The 17,474-nt window shown below is 39.0% G+C and overlaps 1 protein-coding gene across 4 annotated transcripts in view; it reads right to left on the minus strand.

Moving 5' to 3' along the window:
• LOC126456790 (hydroxymethylglutaryl-CoA lyase, mitochondrial) overlaps positions 1-16,836 on the minus strand; it is a 32,814-nt gene extending 15,978 nt beyond the window's left edge. Inside the window, exons 1-3 of one of the 4 annotated variants that reach the window (XM_050092577.1) lie at positions 16,609-16,836; positions 14,240-14,521; positions 5,653-5,865 (exon numbers count right to left, since the gene is read on the minus strand). In XM_050092577.1, coding sequence (XP_049948534.1) covers positions 5,653-5,865; positions 14,240-14,521; positions 16,609-16,632 — 519 coding nt within the window. In that variant the 5' untranslated portion in view covers positions 16,633-16,836. Of the gene's footprint in view, positions 1-5,652; positions 5,866-14,239; positions 14,522-16,197; positions 16,386-16,436; positions 16,569-16,608 lie in introns of those variants that run through there. The other 3 variants (XM_050092574.1, XM_050092578.1, XM_050092576.1) reach the window with 3 other exon arrangements.
• Between the last annotated feature and the right edge of the window lie 638 nt (positions 16,837-17,474).

Here is a 17,474-nt window from a genome sequence, read left to right on the forward strand (position 1 = left end):
ACGCACTTGCAAAATACGAGCTGAACTATTTATTACACACGAGACTTGGTGTGCTGCAGATCATTCCAGAATGTTTGGACGGAATGAAATTAAAGTGTCTTAAGCATCGAAAAAGCAGATACAATTACCACACAGGAAATGTTCAGAAGTAGAATGGCTGCAAAGATGGAATTAAAACCACATCCATTTCTGGAAAGCGAATTCTGGACTATCATACTGGAAATGGTTGGGTCAGGAAATGCTGGCTTATGTTTTACTGGGTAATAAAGCAATGCAGATTACCACTCTGATGCGAAAGCTACACACTACAGAGAGTGGCTCAAGAGCAATCTTGGGAAGTTATATAATACACTTATAAATGTTAGTGGCAAGGCTCTGCATCATACTATGATAAATCCAATAACATGAGATACACACATGAGATAGAGGTAGGATTCTCTTATTCAACAGCAGGAAAGAAACTTTACAGCTTCTATCTAATGCCACGTTTTACAAAGAATTTACCAAGGCAACTGTGTCAGAACATGTGAAACTGTACTTGAGGTCATAATAATTCTTTCTGGAGACAGTATTGGTTTCTGTGGACAAATGTCAGTGGCTGCTGGTGGCACACTATGAATTCAGTATCACTGAACTCATTTAGGCATTTATCAAGGAGAAGGTAGTGAAAGAGAACAAGACTTTTGATAAATGATGCTTTACAGCTGTATCTCTCTGCTTAGATAACTCCTCCCCAAGTGTTTGGAGAAAGCCAAAGCATCATGTGTACAAAATATAAAACATATCTGCACTCTTAACTCATTGTCTTGATGTGGCAACAGAACCATGCTCACTGATATAGGTGAATATGACAACAGAGAGGTGTAAGGTCGGCAGAAGGACCTTTTTTTAAAAAGGTTCATTACTCTCTACAGCAAAATTTATTCCAGCTAATTGTTGCCACGCCAAAGTTCTATTTATTCAATTATTGTTACAAATACACAATAAACATTTTATGCACACAAAAGGCACAGAGCACAACAACGATGTATTTAAACATGAAAACAAAGCTGTCCCTTTTCACTGGTGGAATAGGTGCATCACCAAAGTAATAACAGACAAATGTAATGTATTGCAAATACATAGAAAGAAGGATCCTTTATTGTATGATTATATGATAGTGGAACAAACACTGGTAGCAGTTACTTCTGTATAATATCTGGGAGTATGCGCGCGGAATGATTTTAAGTGGAATGATTATATAAAATTAATTGTTGGTAAGGTGGGTACCAGGTTGAGATTCACTGGGAGAGTCCTTAGAAAATGTAGTCCATCAACAAAGGAGGTGGCTTACAAAACACTCGTTCTATACTTTAGTATTGCTCATCAGTGTGGGATGCGTACCAGATCGGGTTGAGGGAGGAGATAGAGAAGATCCAAAGAAGAGCGGCGCGTTTCGTCACAGGGTTATTTGGTAAGCGTGATGGCGTTACGGAGATGTTTAGCAAAGTTAAGTGGCAGACTCTGCAAGAGAGGCGCTCTGCATTGCGGTGTACCTTGCTGTCCAGGTTTCGAGAGGGTGCGTTTCTGGATGAGGTATCGAATATATTGCTTCCCCCTACTTGTATCTCCCGAGGAGATCACGAATGTAAAATTAGAGAGATTCGAGCACGCACAGAGGCTTTCCGGCAGTCATTCTTCCCGTGAACCATACGCTACTGGAACAGGAAAGGGAGGTAATGACAGCGGCACATAAAGTGCCCTCTGCCACACACCGTTGGGTGGCTTGCAGAGTATAAATGTAGATGTAATTAAAACAAAACCTATATTATTTTACTTAAAAAATTAAAAAGTATTTCTTGCCTTTTTGCTTCCTAATAAATACAAACTAATAGAAGTTTCAAAAAGTTGGTATTCTGACATTTGAACCAGCAACATCATTATCACAAACCCATTATGCTATGCTCTCAGTTACTGAAAAATAACAAGCTCGAAATATTTTATACTTAACAGGCCTCAGAAATATAATAATCTTCACAGGCGATTTTATGATGTTCTTTTTAGAACTGCACTGTACTGCCTTAGGAAACTGACGTCTGGGCACAGGCCTTCAAGTTCTGTAAGTATGAAGAAATTCAAAAAGGGGCCCATCCATAAGGTCCACTTGTAAATTGGAAACATTTTGGAGGTGGTGGTTGCTGCTGTTACCCAGAGGTTGGAGGGCAAGGATTTCAATCTGAGAGATGACAGTGTAATGAGAATGCAGTGGGGGAGGGGGGGGGGGGGGGGGGGGGGGGAAGAGAGACATTTAGGGATGTTTGTGACTCTGAAATTTTTCTCATGTATTAGGTGTGTAAGGTATATGGATTAATAGAAAGTGAAGACCTGTTGTTCCTCATGCAAAAAGTGACAGCATCCAAGGAACAGAATCTCCCTGGTTGGAGCTTCATGGGTGATCTCCTTGGTTAGGCAGCATTGAAGGGAGAAGATGTGCAATGCAATTTCAGCTAGCAAGAAGGATGCTTTCCTGAACTGATGTTGACAGATGGAGCAATCACCGATTTGGGATGAAATGTTGCTATAGGGAAAGAAAAAGTTGTGTAAATTACCCTTGGGAGTGATGGGTACAATCTGAAGAATATCAGAGATAAAACTAAGGTATACACTAAAATAAATTTTTTTTACAGCATTTGATAATATCAGCACATCGATACTAATTAATAATCCCTCTATTTTTGAGATAAGATTCTGTAAAACATTTGCTTGCAGCTGTGATCTAGGCAAGAATGTGGATGAGACTTGCTTGATGCAACAATCAACTCTAGTCCATCCTTTGAATGCCTCTTCCTCTCAGATTAACTACTGCAACCTACCTCCATTTTACCTGCTTCCTACATTCAAGCCTTGGTCTCCATCTACCATTTTTAACCTCCACACCTCCTTCCAATACTAAACTGATGATTCCTTCACATCCCTTTTTTTCAGTCAAGTTGAGCCACAAATTCCCTCCTGCCCCCAACACTATTAATTATCTCCTTATTGTTACAATACGTACAAAAATAATTAAAATCCTATGGACACATGCAAAATGCCTTTTTGTTAAATGAAAAACCATATTCACAAACAATACTATTCAAACTTTAGAAACAAAAAAGTATTTATTTTCTATTCAATGTTTCGCATTTTTGTACCAAATTTTAATTCTGTGTGAATACTAGCATTTTCATGCAAATAGCAGCTAAAAATAAAAATATATTTATTTAAAAGTTTATGATTCAATATTTGTTTGGTAAATTTTCCATTTGTTAACAAACATGGAATTTTAAGAAAACAAAAATAATAAAAGCTACCAGCAAGATCTGAATTAGGGACTTAGCAATTACAATCTTGTTATGGTATCTTCGCATTCATCTTCCAGTGAATAAGCCATAATGTTCTGTGCTAAAAGGAACCGCAATTTTTTATATATATTTTTACTTTATTTTTGCGAAATGTGTTGTGCTGCTGTAGCAAATTGGTGTTTCAAATCTTAATAGTATGGAAGAGGCACAGTCCATAAGGTCCCCTTGTCAATGTAATCCAACACCTGCCACAGAACACTAGTAACTACTTATATCAATCCAAGATGTAGTGAACCATTTCATTCCCTCACAGCACTCAGATCCAGCCATGCTGACCTCTTCCACCTGCTGTGTCCCTCTGTGAAAGTTATATGCAGTTGCCCACCCAATCTACGAAATATCCTGGATGGACCTTACATGACACCTGCTCTTGCTGTGTGGACCATATCCCTGTGGAAGACTGAGGAGCAAGACCTGTCCTATGCTCCCACCCATGATATATTCAATCCTGTCACCGGCATATCCCATTACTCACAGGGTCACTTGTTAAAGTGAGCATTTTATGTGATCCTGACCACCAACTTGCCTAGATCACAGCTGACCACCGAGTAATAGAATACGTTGCTGAGCACTGCATGCTTGACTTCAATGGCTACTTCACAACTCTTGTTGCTATCTAGATAATCCCCCATGCCACCCCCCTCCAAATCTTATCTGAATTATGTAGATAAGAACTGTCCTTACAGCAAATCCTTTCATCCAACAATTTTCTTGGTCTCAATATCTCATGTCCCTCACCCACATCATGACAACAACCCAACCCCCACCTTGACTCATTTCATATGCCCACTCTTCTCCACAGCCTCCCTCTTCGTCAGCACTATCTCACCCACCCCAAACCGAGAAGGCTTGTATCTCTAAAATGTGAACACGACATTTTTCCATTAAAGCACAGAAACGGCCAATGACTCCATGTTGCAATTTCTCAAAACGTTCTTGAAAAAAGCATGCTTTCTCTTAAATAATTTTGCAAATGTTACCCAGCCTTTAAAAAAATGTAATACTTCCATACGAACTAAACGTACACATTTTCACGATTCTGGCAGGTACAACATACCAATGGTCATCACACAATATCATCAGAAAAGGAGTTCAAAACTGGGTGCCAATTGTTAGAAGACGAATAATATCAGAAGGTGTATAAATGAAGATTAACTTTGAAAGCGTGGCAGAATGAGAGGAAATGTTGGAGAATATTTTCCGTCTACGAAGTTCTGGGAAACTAGTGCTGAGTGGGAGGATTTAAATTACCTGTATTTTAACGCAGGCCATAATTAACAATTTCGAGTATTACTACTACTGCCATCATCAGGAGATAAGCTCTTGTGGCCCTCAATACAACTTACATTGACAGAGTTCCTCAACAGAAAACTGGACAGCATTCTTCCATATAACAAATGTGTTATACAAATCATGAAAAATGGCACATTACTGTTTCTGTTTGCTTTACAGCATCACGGATCCAACAGCCCATTAAAAAATATGGTCTACAAGAAGCTGACCCATACCTTTTTCTTCGTCAGTTATCCTGATGTATCACCATTTGATAATGCTTAGCAACTGTCTCAATTGTTTGTGAACCTTGGTCACAACTGATATTAAAGCTGTGTGCCAGATCTGGTCTCAAACCTGGTCACTGCAAGAGTCTAGTTCAAGATCAGGGCCAATCAAGTTTCATAATCTCCTGAGATGTGCCCTTCCAGTAGTGCATACTGCAGTGGAGTATGATATTCACAATAGTTCCACAATTATTTTATCCGAATGTTACAGCTGGATCCTTTTTGTTGTTGCAGCTATAATTTACATTAAGACAACATTCACATGCACTACACATCCAAACCTGAAGTTTGCTGAATGTGTCTTCCTATTTAAACTGTGAGTATTTTTTCGGAAACATTTCCCAACTAGCCTTTACCTCCCAAAGTACAAGGAATTTCTAAAACCACACGGAACTTAACCAGTACATCAGACCAACAGTTAAAACAATAAACCTAGAAATCCTTTGCAGGTCTTCCCAATTGCAATATAACATGCTGCATATTAATCTAAATCAGTACATTCTGTATCAATGTGCAAACAGTATCTTCTGCGGATATAACAATTCACCCAATTTGTTTACCACAGCTTGTGAACAGAAGTTAATAATTTTAGTTTACAGCTGACTATATGCCCAAGAAATATTGGACAATATGGTTATTGCAATCAATAAAATGACTTTAAAGTAGAAACCAAATAATAATGCTCTTGTTACGAAAAAGCTGAAGGAACTCACCTTCGCAACGGCTTCAGGCTGAATTTTTCCCTCGTATGGGCAGCCGCATACACAGGAAACGTAGCCTCTCACTTTAATGCCATTGTTTAAAGCTTCAGTTATTACTTCCTTGAACCGCTGTTGACTTTCACTGATAGAACAGTTGATGTTTTTCTTGCTAAATGTCTCAGAAGCTGCACCAAAAACTGCTACCTCCTTAGCTCCAGCTTCAATCTAAATCAAAATGTTTGTGTAAATAATTCACGATTACATATGAAAGCATCTAGTTTTTATAACAAATCATAGTTTAACACTACACTTCAACCTGGATAAGTGGAGGGAGGTCATTGAGTATACCACAAATAATATCCGGTGTTCCCCAAGGAAGTGTTATAGGCCCTCCGTTGTTTCTGAGCTATATTAATGACACAGGAGACAATCTGAGTAGCCATCTTGAGACTGTTTGGAGATGTTGCTGTCATTTACTGTCTTGTAAAGTCATCAGATGATCAAAACAAATTGCAAAATGATTTAGATATCTGCATGGTGCAAAAAGTGGCAACTGACCCTGAGTAAAGGAAAGTGTGAAGTTACTCACATGAGTACTAAAAGTAATCCGCTAAATTTTGTGTCTTCAGCTTCATGTTGCACACTCTTCAGTGAAATGAATGGGCAGTGACAGCTGACTGTGCCAGTGAAAGATGTTTCTAAGCAATGATTGTAAATTATCTCGGGTTTTAACCAAATTCAATCACACACAGTGTTATATGAATACCATCAAAGAGGAGAACCTTTCATTGTGTAGAACAACAATCTTTTATCTTTTAACAGTTATTTCAGAACTTGTAACATCTGTTTTGGTGTTGTCAATTACATTCCAACCTAACCACCCATTCAGGATGCAAGATTTACTCAAAAAATGGTGAATACAATGAAAAAACTATGAAAGCTTTCAATTTTGCTATTAAAACACAACACACAATACAAAAAGTGTTGATGGCTGAAACTAACTACCTGCTCTGAGAGCGGGAGCGTGGAGCACTTTACTGTTCGCTGGACAGTGACAGCCAAGCAGTGCTGTGCCAAGCTAGCGTATTATTCTTTTATGCAAAACTGTGATGTAGTAAATACAAGACAGCATTTAAAATTGTTTAGTCACAAGCAAATCACTACTCTGGTGAGCAATTAGGGATACGCATACGTAAGGAACTGTAAAAAGGAACCACAATTCTAATTAAACATTATGAAGATGCTTATTACAATAGTATTAATGCCACAGGGATCTTCAAATTCAAGGAAACATTAGCAGTAAATGAAGAAAGACAAAATGAATGTAAATACGTACTAAGTATGAAAGTTAATGGATGATGGCAAGCTGGAAGACAAAGCTAGGAAACTGAATAACAAAGAAAATAAATTAATCCACTTCAGTTTTCTATAGCTGCTTTCAATAGTTATTTACTTTTTTTTTTTTGCATAAGAGCTTCAATGCTGGAAATGACTGAACCAGGACAGCTCAGTCTCAAAACACATTTCAGATGATAATCTGATATACAACACTACAGTCGTGTTTTACACAAGTTCATCGAGGGAAAGAGCTGCTAACAACTGTAAGGTGATCCAAAGAGACTAAACATCTATGCTGCATATCTATTAAGTTTCTGTGATAAAAAGTTCATAGAAGTCACTGAAAGTCTTTCTGCTCTGATATCCATCTTTCAATTCTGAATCGCACTGAAAAACGGTGATTTCCATCTGGAGAGGGTAGCTTACAGAATCAACATCCAGAGTATGGAATAGCAAAAATTCTTAAACCTGTTCCAAGCGTGAAGTATCAGTGCACCTTGTTTCAAATTCAGTACACAATTTTCTTAAAAGATCCCTATGCTCTACAAAAATCTGCAGCAATGGCAACATTTGTTAATGCAGCAGTTTCAGGAAGCAAGAGATGGTCCTAGCCTGCCATTCCCAGAGCAACAGTTTCATTTTGAATGCCATTACTTTGTCACCGAAGTGGATGACGAGAATATTCTTGCCTTGAAGTGACACACCCAAGTTGCGAAGACGCCCTGCCACATCAGTTAAAAGCTAAATCACTAATCGATCTATCATCCAACAGTTCAGGAACACTTTCTCCCTTCATTTGCACGAATAATGATATTTCTTGGTGCAGTTGTATGACACACTCCCGAGTTTTAGTATGATTGAGCCAGTGAACCTTATAGTTACACAGTAAATCTCCATATTCACAACAGACATCGTCCAAAAATACTATGAACAAACAATGATCGAATCATTTTGCTTGAATAGAATTAGTGATTTTCACAACCACACTCATTACATTAATAAGTTTTATGCTTTTGGAACAAAAATGATTATATATGTGAGTGCAGGCTTTCTCAGCAAATTTCATATATGAAGTCTTCATGGGTTGTCAGCCGAGTAGCGTTGTCGTTTCTTAGCAATGTTTCAATGGAATGCGTCTCCATCTTCAGGCAAAGATGATGGACACACATTCCATTGAAACGTTGCTACGAGACGACGACGCTAATCGGCTGACAACCCATGAAGATTTCATGTACAAATGATTGTGATGAATCAAAGTGTAGGGATAACCAGACAATGATTCCTCATTTTACTCTTGATGTGTCTACTATGCCACTGATTTCGCTGGTCATAGTGGGAGCACCATCTGTTGCTATGGAAGGTAGTAATTCCCACAGCAGATCAAATTTCTCCATAACTGCTTCCAGTGCATTAAATATATCTTGACCTGTTTTGTCCTTCAGCGGAATGAGATCAACATCTCCTCATGAGCTTTCAGCATTTTGTTTACTGTCCTAATGAAAATTACCAGCTGTGCTGTTTCTGACAAATCAAGAATGTCATCCAAAGACAAAGAAAACTCAACACTGTCTTTAACGTTCGTTGTAAGCTGAGCCTCCAAATCTTCTGCTAATCCTTCAATTCAGCGCATTAAAATGGCTAGATAAAATGACACAGACTATAGCTGGTGAACCAGTTGTGGGTACAGCTCTTCTACCGCTATTACAAGCCATTATTTAATAAATTCATCTTCAGTAAATGGTTTCCAGTGCACAGCTATCTGATGAGAAACTATGTAGTTAATTCCCACAGAAGAGTCTGTTCCAGAATGACCCACATCCTGCAAATGCTATGAAATATTTTTATCAAATAATATCAATAGCATGAGCTCTCAAAACTGACATGGTAATTATTGAAATGAAAAAATTTTGTCTTATACCTTCCACTACCACCAAATTAAAAATTCGCAACATTCCACTACACCAACAAAATCTACAGGAATCTTACAGTTCCCTTGACCTATTTAGGTCAACCAGAGGTGATGATATCAAAACACCAACACCTACAACTATGAAAATTGGAATCGGTCATTTCCGATAACCTATACAGGTCAACCACAACTATTGGTACTGAAAACCAACTACTACGAAAAATGAAACCAAAACCACGACACCTCTTTTGTGTGTTTTGGGATCATGGTTCTTCTTTTTTTTTTACTTATTATATTTAACTTGTCCCCACCCTAAAACCACGAATTTCCTGCGGTTGCCAAAGCAGACGCATGGAATCTGACACTTCAGTAATCCTGTAGCTGGGTACGCCAGCTAGTGTAATATATTAAGATAGATTAAAAATCTACTCACCAACTGGTAGAAGGAGAAACTCATACATAAGGACAGGTTCAAGCTTTCGGAGCCAGTGGCTCCTTCTCTTGGCAGAAGGGCTGAAGGAAGAGGGATGAAGGGACTTATCTCCAAATGTCTAACTTTGAAAGTCCCCTATTTCTGGATGCGACATCATTCTTGACCAGCCCTTTTCACACTTTTAAATACAGCAATCTCTTGCACTTACCTGGCTAATCTGTGACTTACATGTCTTGTCTGCCAATTTACCCTCCACCAGACTACTACTCTCCTACAAAATGCAGCAGTTACCTGCCCTCCTGTTTCCTTGGATGGTATCCTCTGCCAAGCCAACTACAACAAACTGAATAACAACCCATACTCCACCTCAGAAAACCATCTTGCCTTCTCCTAAACTACCTCAGCTGTTGTGTTTACATCCTTAACATATGCCAGTTCTCTAAACAGCAATACTACCAACCACCACCCCATAAACTAAGCTTGGTCAATCTTCGGAACATTCCCCAGCCTTCATTACTGCCTCCAAGAGCAACAGCATGTCAAGATCTCACAGTCTAGCAAGAACAGTACAATGTTGCCAACCTCTTATCAATGGCCCCTCCTCTCCTGCAATATCCTTATTATCCAAGGTTCTCACTTTCACCCTAAACCTGCATTTAATCATGCTGCTTTGGTTAAGGACCCCCTATCCTTTACACAAAAGGTCAACTGGAAGTATTACTTTGTAATGCAACCACAAAACTCTTCCAACAGCAAACTTAACACTGAACCCTGCTTTGAACGGTTCCCACTGTGGCACCATTGGTGGTGACTAATACCCAAAATGACTCCCTTACAAGCCTACCACAAGTTCCTATTATCCAGTGCTGTTTCGCCACCCTTTCTCAGGTCCGTACAACATGACCCTAACATGACCCCTGCAGAATTCCGTGCTCTTTGTTCCCTAAAAACTGATGACTCCATCATCATCATCATCATCATCATCATCCTGCCAGACACGGGATCTACCCACAGGGCACTTAACCAATGGGAGCATATAAGTGAGAGTCTATGCCAGCTTTTGGACTCTGCTATATACAGTATCTGCCAACAAGATCCCATCCCTGTGGTACAAACTGACCTACAGTCCCATCTCAAACAAGCCCCTCACCAGAACTAACACCTCAATTTAAAGAACTTCTTATCCCATCCAAACTATGCACTCCCACCTTCTGAAAGTCTATAAACCCAGTTATCCTGGCCATCCCATAGTTCCTGGATTCAAAGCACCCACTGAACGTGTATGGTTGATCAGCATCTGCAACCTGTAGAACTAAAACTCTCCTCCTATATTAAAGACACTAACAATTTTCCAGATCATTTGAAATCTGTACAGTCCCACTGCCAACCTTTTTGCAGCTCACTTGGAGGGAGCACCCTGGGATTCGTAAACCTTCTGCCCCCAGTTTGGTTTATATAAACTGATGACATCTTTGCCATATGGGCTTGTAGTGAGACTGGCCTGTTAAAATTCTTGGAATCTCTAAGTACATTCTACCAACTGAGTTTCACATTATGCTATTCTGAATCCCACGCCACTTTCCTTGGTGTTGACCTCATCCCCAATGAAGATCAGCTACAAATTTCTGTTTATGTTAAACTTACAAACAAACAGTACTTACATTTTAACATTTGCCATCCTTTCCATATCCAACGTTCCCTGCCATACAGACTTGGCATTCCAGGTAATCAGTCTCTTTACAACAATGCACCACCTTCTGACCTCAATTGTCACTGGATGTAATTACCCCAGCAGCCTATATCAAAAGGAGATTTCTTGGCCCATTACATCAAATCCTGGTACTGCTGATCCCTCCAGAAACAACTTAGGAGTACACCTCTTGTCACTCAATACTATCCTTGTCTTGAATGTATTTATCAGCTACTTCGGCTAGGCTGCAACTTCCTAAAATCATGCCCTGAAATGAGGTCCATTCAGTCTGACATTTTGCCCACTGTGCCCAGAACAACTTTCTATCATCCCTCCCCCCTCCCAATCTCTGCAATATCCTAGTCAGGCCCAATGCTCCTCCTGTACCCTCTTCCCTACCCTATGACTGCTGTCCCTATGACCTTCTACACTGTAAAATTTGCCTCATGCAGCCCTGTAAGTGGCAAAATGTACTATCAGAGGGACAGTCATCTGTGAAATGACATGTCTTGTAGCAGCTGTTATGTAAACACTGTTTGGCTTTCTACACTAGTACAAAGACCACCAAGTTATCATTTAGGATGAATCGGCATACACACTGGCAACAAACACACAGTATCCCATTGCACAGCATGCTCTACAATATGATGTTTGTGCCTCAGTGCCTTTCACCACATGTGCCATCTGAATTCTCCCTCCCAACACCAGGTTCTCAAAACTACATATGTGGGAACTGGCGTTACAACAAGTGCTTTGTTCTTGCCATCCATCTGGCCTTAATTTTGCGTTAATTTCTTCTGTCACATTTCTTTTCTGTTACTATTCCTTTTCTTTGCTTCTTTTTATTTTTCTGTATCTTTCATACCTTGACCTAGCCCCCCACCTGCCTAACACGAATAATCCACTTATCTCTCTGCTCTTACTGGCTCTTGCTTAGTATTTTTTCAGTAATCTGTCTTGCTTATTACTCTATCCTCCATCTTTAAGTTTTCATGTTTCCAAATTGCATCTGGTACATGCACTGACAATTACTTTCCTTCTCATTCCATCCAATAAGTATTCACCAACTTGGTATTGTGGGTGACTTTCCCATAATGCTCCCTATTTCCTAAAGCTGACCATTCCTCTGCCTTCATCCTTCTTGTTTTCCCTTCAACCTTTCCACCAAACGAAGGTGCCATTGGCCCTGAAAACTTGTGTATATCCACACCATTTGTAATTTTTCTCTCCTACCGCTATTTGGTGAAGAGATTTTTTTTTTTACTTTTATGGATGTGTTTAAATTATGAAAATTTTTTACTTGTGACAGACCAAAAGAAGCAATTTGTTTACAGTAGTGATTTTTTTGTGCTGATGATACTGCTGTTACAGCATCTCAGTGTTCTATTGTATACAGATTTTTACTTTGAAATATTTAGTCCGAAATGTGGAATACTGTTGGCAGTGACTGACTGGTAGGGCTTACACATGTTGTATAAACAGCCCATTATATACTTTTTTTTTTTTACATTCTGCCATTTCTATTACTGATATAGGCATTTTATCTGTTGAAGTAGATAATGGAACTGTACAAATTATATACTTTATGTTTTGTATCAGACTGATATGAAGTAATTTGGAAGAAGAACAGAATTTTGGTATTGATGACAGACACTCGGCAATTGAGATGACAGCCCAGCCTTAATTTTTTGCTATTACAACACCCTGGAATTTCTATTTTGCAACAGCTTAGGTTGGAAGCTGACTGGCTGTGAGTTGGTCAAAAAGCCACCAAATGTGAATATGAAATGTATTTTGAGGTGACAATTTGTAGCACAGCCCAGGTCTTGGTTAGGTTGGATGGTGAAAATTAGGTTGAGAGATGGTGAAGCCAATAACTCTGTACACGAAACGCGTGTTGACAGTGCAACCTATAGCATAGACCAAAGTCTATGAACTGTAGTCACTCAGTCAGTTACTGTACTGGCTCCGATAAATGGGTAGTAAGTGAAGCTCCCTTAATACCCCTTTGAAGTGCTGTGGAGATTCTGATGGCCATATTCAGTCCTAAGGCTGCATCATGGAGGTCATGTGCCACCAACCAAAGAAAGCATTTATATTCTTACAGATATTAACTTTTCATTTCCTAACTCAATTTTCTCCGACTGTAGCAGCAACAGAAGTTTCTGAATGCCACCGCTCCCTCCTGCATTCATTGCTGGTAAACTGGCTATCTCCCCTTGAGCTGCTGGCACCCACCCAATTCCCTCACTGCCTCCCTCTCCTACCCAACCCAAACTGACACTACTCCCACCACAACCACACCGCCTACCGAAATACAGCATGGCACTGATAGTTCAGCTGGAACCATGATTAAATTATTACCAAAAGGTTTATTTTGGTTTCATGTTCATTAGCTTCGCCATCTCCCAACACTACTGTCACCTTCCAACCTATCTTTGACATTGTTCTACACCACAGATCGGCCTGTTACCACTATCACATTGGGCCTGATGGTCTGGTGGTACAGTGCATACCTGGAAACCAAGAGGTCAGAGGATTGAAACACTTTCAGACCACAGAATACTTCAGTCTAGCATTAACTTAGCCTTCATCCCCAACTGGTTTGACAATTTACCAGGAATGAAACATGGTTTGGATTCCACGTCAAACTATAGGTCCTCTTTCACCAACAGGATTATTGAGGGTACGTTATGGATATGCAAGTTGCCAACATGACTTCGACTTTAAAGAGTTGCACCAGACCACTGACCAGCAGCAATAATTATTACCGGTATTATAATAATAATTGATCAACTGAAATTACACACTGGCTCACAATAACCCGACAGAAGAACCCTCATTCCCAAACGCAATAATACTGCGGTAAACTATAATTACCATAAAATATGAATTCAGAGCAATGGTGCAGTGGAGAATCAGCACACACTACAGCTCCATTTTCTTAAGCCCTGCAGTCCACACACAAATTCGTATTACAATAGCTGCCTTACAGTAAGAACATTTTCCTTTTTGCAAGCTGCTATGACTCATGGACACAACTATTACGTTAGTGGCCTCACGGGACCCCCTATTCGAAATTGGAAAGAAGCCTCAGTAAAACTGATATTAAGCAGCATGGCAAATGGATAGTTCACATAAATTACAATATAGTCAATTTAACAAACAATACAACGAGCAGAACAGCTGCCATTTAAATTAAAGGTAAATATTAATAATGTAAACTTACAGCAGCATTAAGTCCCTTGAGATTTGGGACAAGTACAGGGTAGCTTACATTTTCCCATTTCTTTATGCCCTTTAGAACTTCCTTGTGATCTGCCATTTGAGGAACCCATTTTGGTGATACAAAACTTGTAACCTCTATTGTTTTAAATCCAGCACTTGATAAACGGTTGATGAATTCTATTTTCACTTCAGTTGGAACAATTTGTGGTTCATTCTGTAGACCGTCTCGTGGACCAACTTCAACAACACGAACACTTCTAGGGTACTTTGGATGAGCATGCGTCTGAAGAAAAATTATCAAATTTAATAATCACAACCACAGAAGCACAAGTAAAATTAGAGAATAGTAATAATAATAATAGCAAAACATTGTGCATGGATAAAAACAAAATGACTAGTGAAATAATGAGTTAAAGCTGCTATGGAAAGCAAAATAAACCACCATACAATGTTTTTAACACATACTGCCTTTGACACCATTATCATACGGGAAAACTTCCAGTTAAATATCAGTTTGTGAAATACACTAATTGCTATAATATATATTGCATGTATCAAAACTCGACTTTGGATGAACTCTTTAAATGACAACTGTGGATATCTTCAAAACACTTACTGAGATTCAAATTAGCCATTTGGAAATGAGAAAAATGAGAACAACTGGGTTCGCGTTTGTTTGTTTTTTTTTTTTTTTTTTTTTTTTTTGCAATTCACTATCCTTCAAGCATGTACAAATACACACATAAAAAATTAAAGTTTTAATTAACCATCGGGCGGTCCACATCCAGAAAGTTTTCGATGAAAAGCAAACAAACTACATGTTCAACTACAATATTTTTTGATTACTAATTAATTTCCAACTTATTTGTCCATATTTTGTTAATGACTAGGAAGTATTCCGGTGTAATAAGTTGTTATCTGACCATGGCATAGTGAGGGACAAACTCAGTCAATAATAAACAAATAGTTTAAAGTGCTCTATACTGAAACCAACTTATCTAGTGTTGCCTTTGGGATAGTTTAGGTTGGACTGTTAGTTCGCAAAGCCAATGAACTCAACTACCAAATCAAGGTTGTTTTAAACTGGTCTGTTACATAGCCAAAGGTCTACATTACCCCTATACTCAATGCAGTTCATTATAAAAATAAAACTAGAAATGTACACTCAGAAAAACTGTATTAAGCAATAGATGTATCTTCAACACTTACTTTTGTGCATATACACTACATTAATAATTCAAAATGCAAGAGGGGCTTTGGAGTGGGGGGGAGTTATTTAACCAATAGTAATGGAATAAAATTGTTTGCTTTTTACCCTTAAATATGAACCATGTTCAACCAAGAAAAACTGGAAGAACGCATCAATGTATATATGCTTACATTTGCAGATTCGTAACTTGTCAACTGAACTTAAAGTTCTGAGGGACTGAAAGGGTTAATGACACACAGGCTAACTACAAAATGCAAGTTCACATTTGAGATGTCCTTTCCTCTGCATTAGCCTAGTTGCGCAAGATCACTAAAAAAAAAATCGCTTAGAACCAATGCATAAAACTGACACTGCTATGTCTGATGCAATACTGCAAATGTCTGCATTATCACAGCATACTAATGTCACAGTGTGACACCAAAATTAATAGCCTCTCTTGTTCATATAGCATAACAAGCATTGTGGAAAAAAAGGTATAACAGCGCAAGAGTGCAAGTGGTTGTGAGACATGGTGGTCAACAGGCTGCAGCTGCATACCAGGTGTGCAGTGGCTACTTATTAGTACATAATGTGCTGGAACAGTTTCACTTCTGTGCAGCTGAAAGATATGCTAAGCTAGCTACTTAAGTGAAATAAACTATCAGTATGTGAATGTGACCTTGTGCGGAACGTCCAGTGCGGGCGCATTCGAAAATTTGAAATAAATTCAGAAACTGTCAATCATGCATTTGCAGCCCTCCATGTCTCACCTCACTCTCGATATCATATGCGAGAAAGGAAAACTGACACTGCTTAACAATTGCTTTTGCCAGTCTCCACATAGTTAGACAAGAATTCCATGAGGGGAGCGGTTTTCGTGTCAATAAGAAGTCCTTACATTTCTGACATTCTCTTGCTTACAGCTGGACAGAAACGGCACGTCGCGTAGTATAACTTCTTTCGCTGATTATCCAGTTAACAGTTCCAGTACGACACACCCGTTACTTACTGAAGAAAACTGCGATACTATGCTGGCAGTAACACCTCTCACGTTGAAACAAAAATACTTCGATTGCACTACATTTCTCACACAACACGCCACTGCCATATTGAATAATACCGCCTCAACAGCAAAGATATTGTACTATCACGTATTACCACTGAATAGCTTATCTACTCACAGTTTCCTCGTGGGTAAGGTGCATTAGCGAAGCAACAACTATAAAACTGTGACCACAGGGTAAGTGTTTTAACTAAATATTAAATCTCTCAGCACTAAACACCAGCAGCAATTTTGAAAAGTCACCGAAAGAACAGCACACCTTCCGTTAGGAGGCACTTCTTGAAGTGGGACTGCGTTGCGTATGAGCACACCAACTTCCGCAATTGACGTAGGAAAACTAAGCTACTGAATTCCCGCAGGTGCGCTGTTGGCACACTTGCCCCTGACCTTGCTTCAAACTGGCAACCGCAGTATACTGGTCTTTGAACGACAGACATTTCGCAAAAAGCCATGAAATCCTTTACATATTACTTATCTCTAAAAGACGTATATGAGGTTGCAGGACACTCTCGTCATCAACAATAGGGTTCTGAATTAAAGTCGCCACAGTCATCTGCACGGAACTTTATACCTGCAACTAAATTCCCGTTCCGTAGACCATAGGAGCCAATGCTCGAAAAGAAGGAAAACCGTAGCAATTAAGAGGCTGGACTACATATGTGTCGACGTCTTTCACTCAACAATGAAACACTATTTTACCTCACATCCTACTGCTTCTGTTAGTACAATTCAATTTATTGTGTAAGATTTCCGTATTGTTCTCACTCTTTTTTAAGATCGAAGGATATTGTTGCGTACCTTGTAGCCTCCTTCGTATTTTAATAACAAGCAACAATTATAAAATCATTATGTAAAAAGTGTTTGTTGAAGTGTTCCTCTTCTCTGAACAGATTGAGCTCTTTCAATAAAAATAGTCTCAGGGAGTAACGACATGAGAACACTAGGAATAATAAAAAAAATTGCATGACTTGAATGTTGTGACGA

Source organism: Schistocerca serialis, chromosome 2, assembly GCF_023864345.2.
Source record: "Schistocerca serialis cubense isolate TAMUIC-IGC-003099 chromosome 2, iqSchSeri2.2, whole genome shotgun sequence".
NCBI classification, from domain to species: domain Eukaryota; kingdom Metazoa; phylum Arthropoda; class Insecta; order Orthoptera; family Acrididae; genus Schistocerca; species Schistocerca serialis.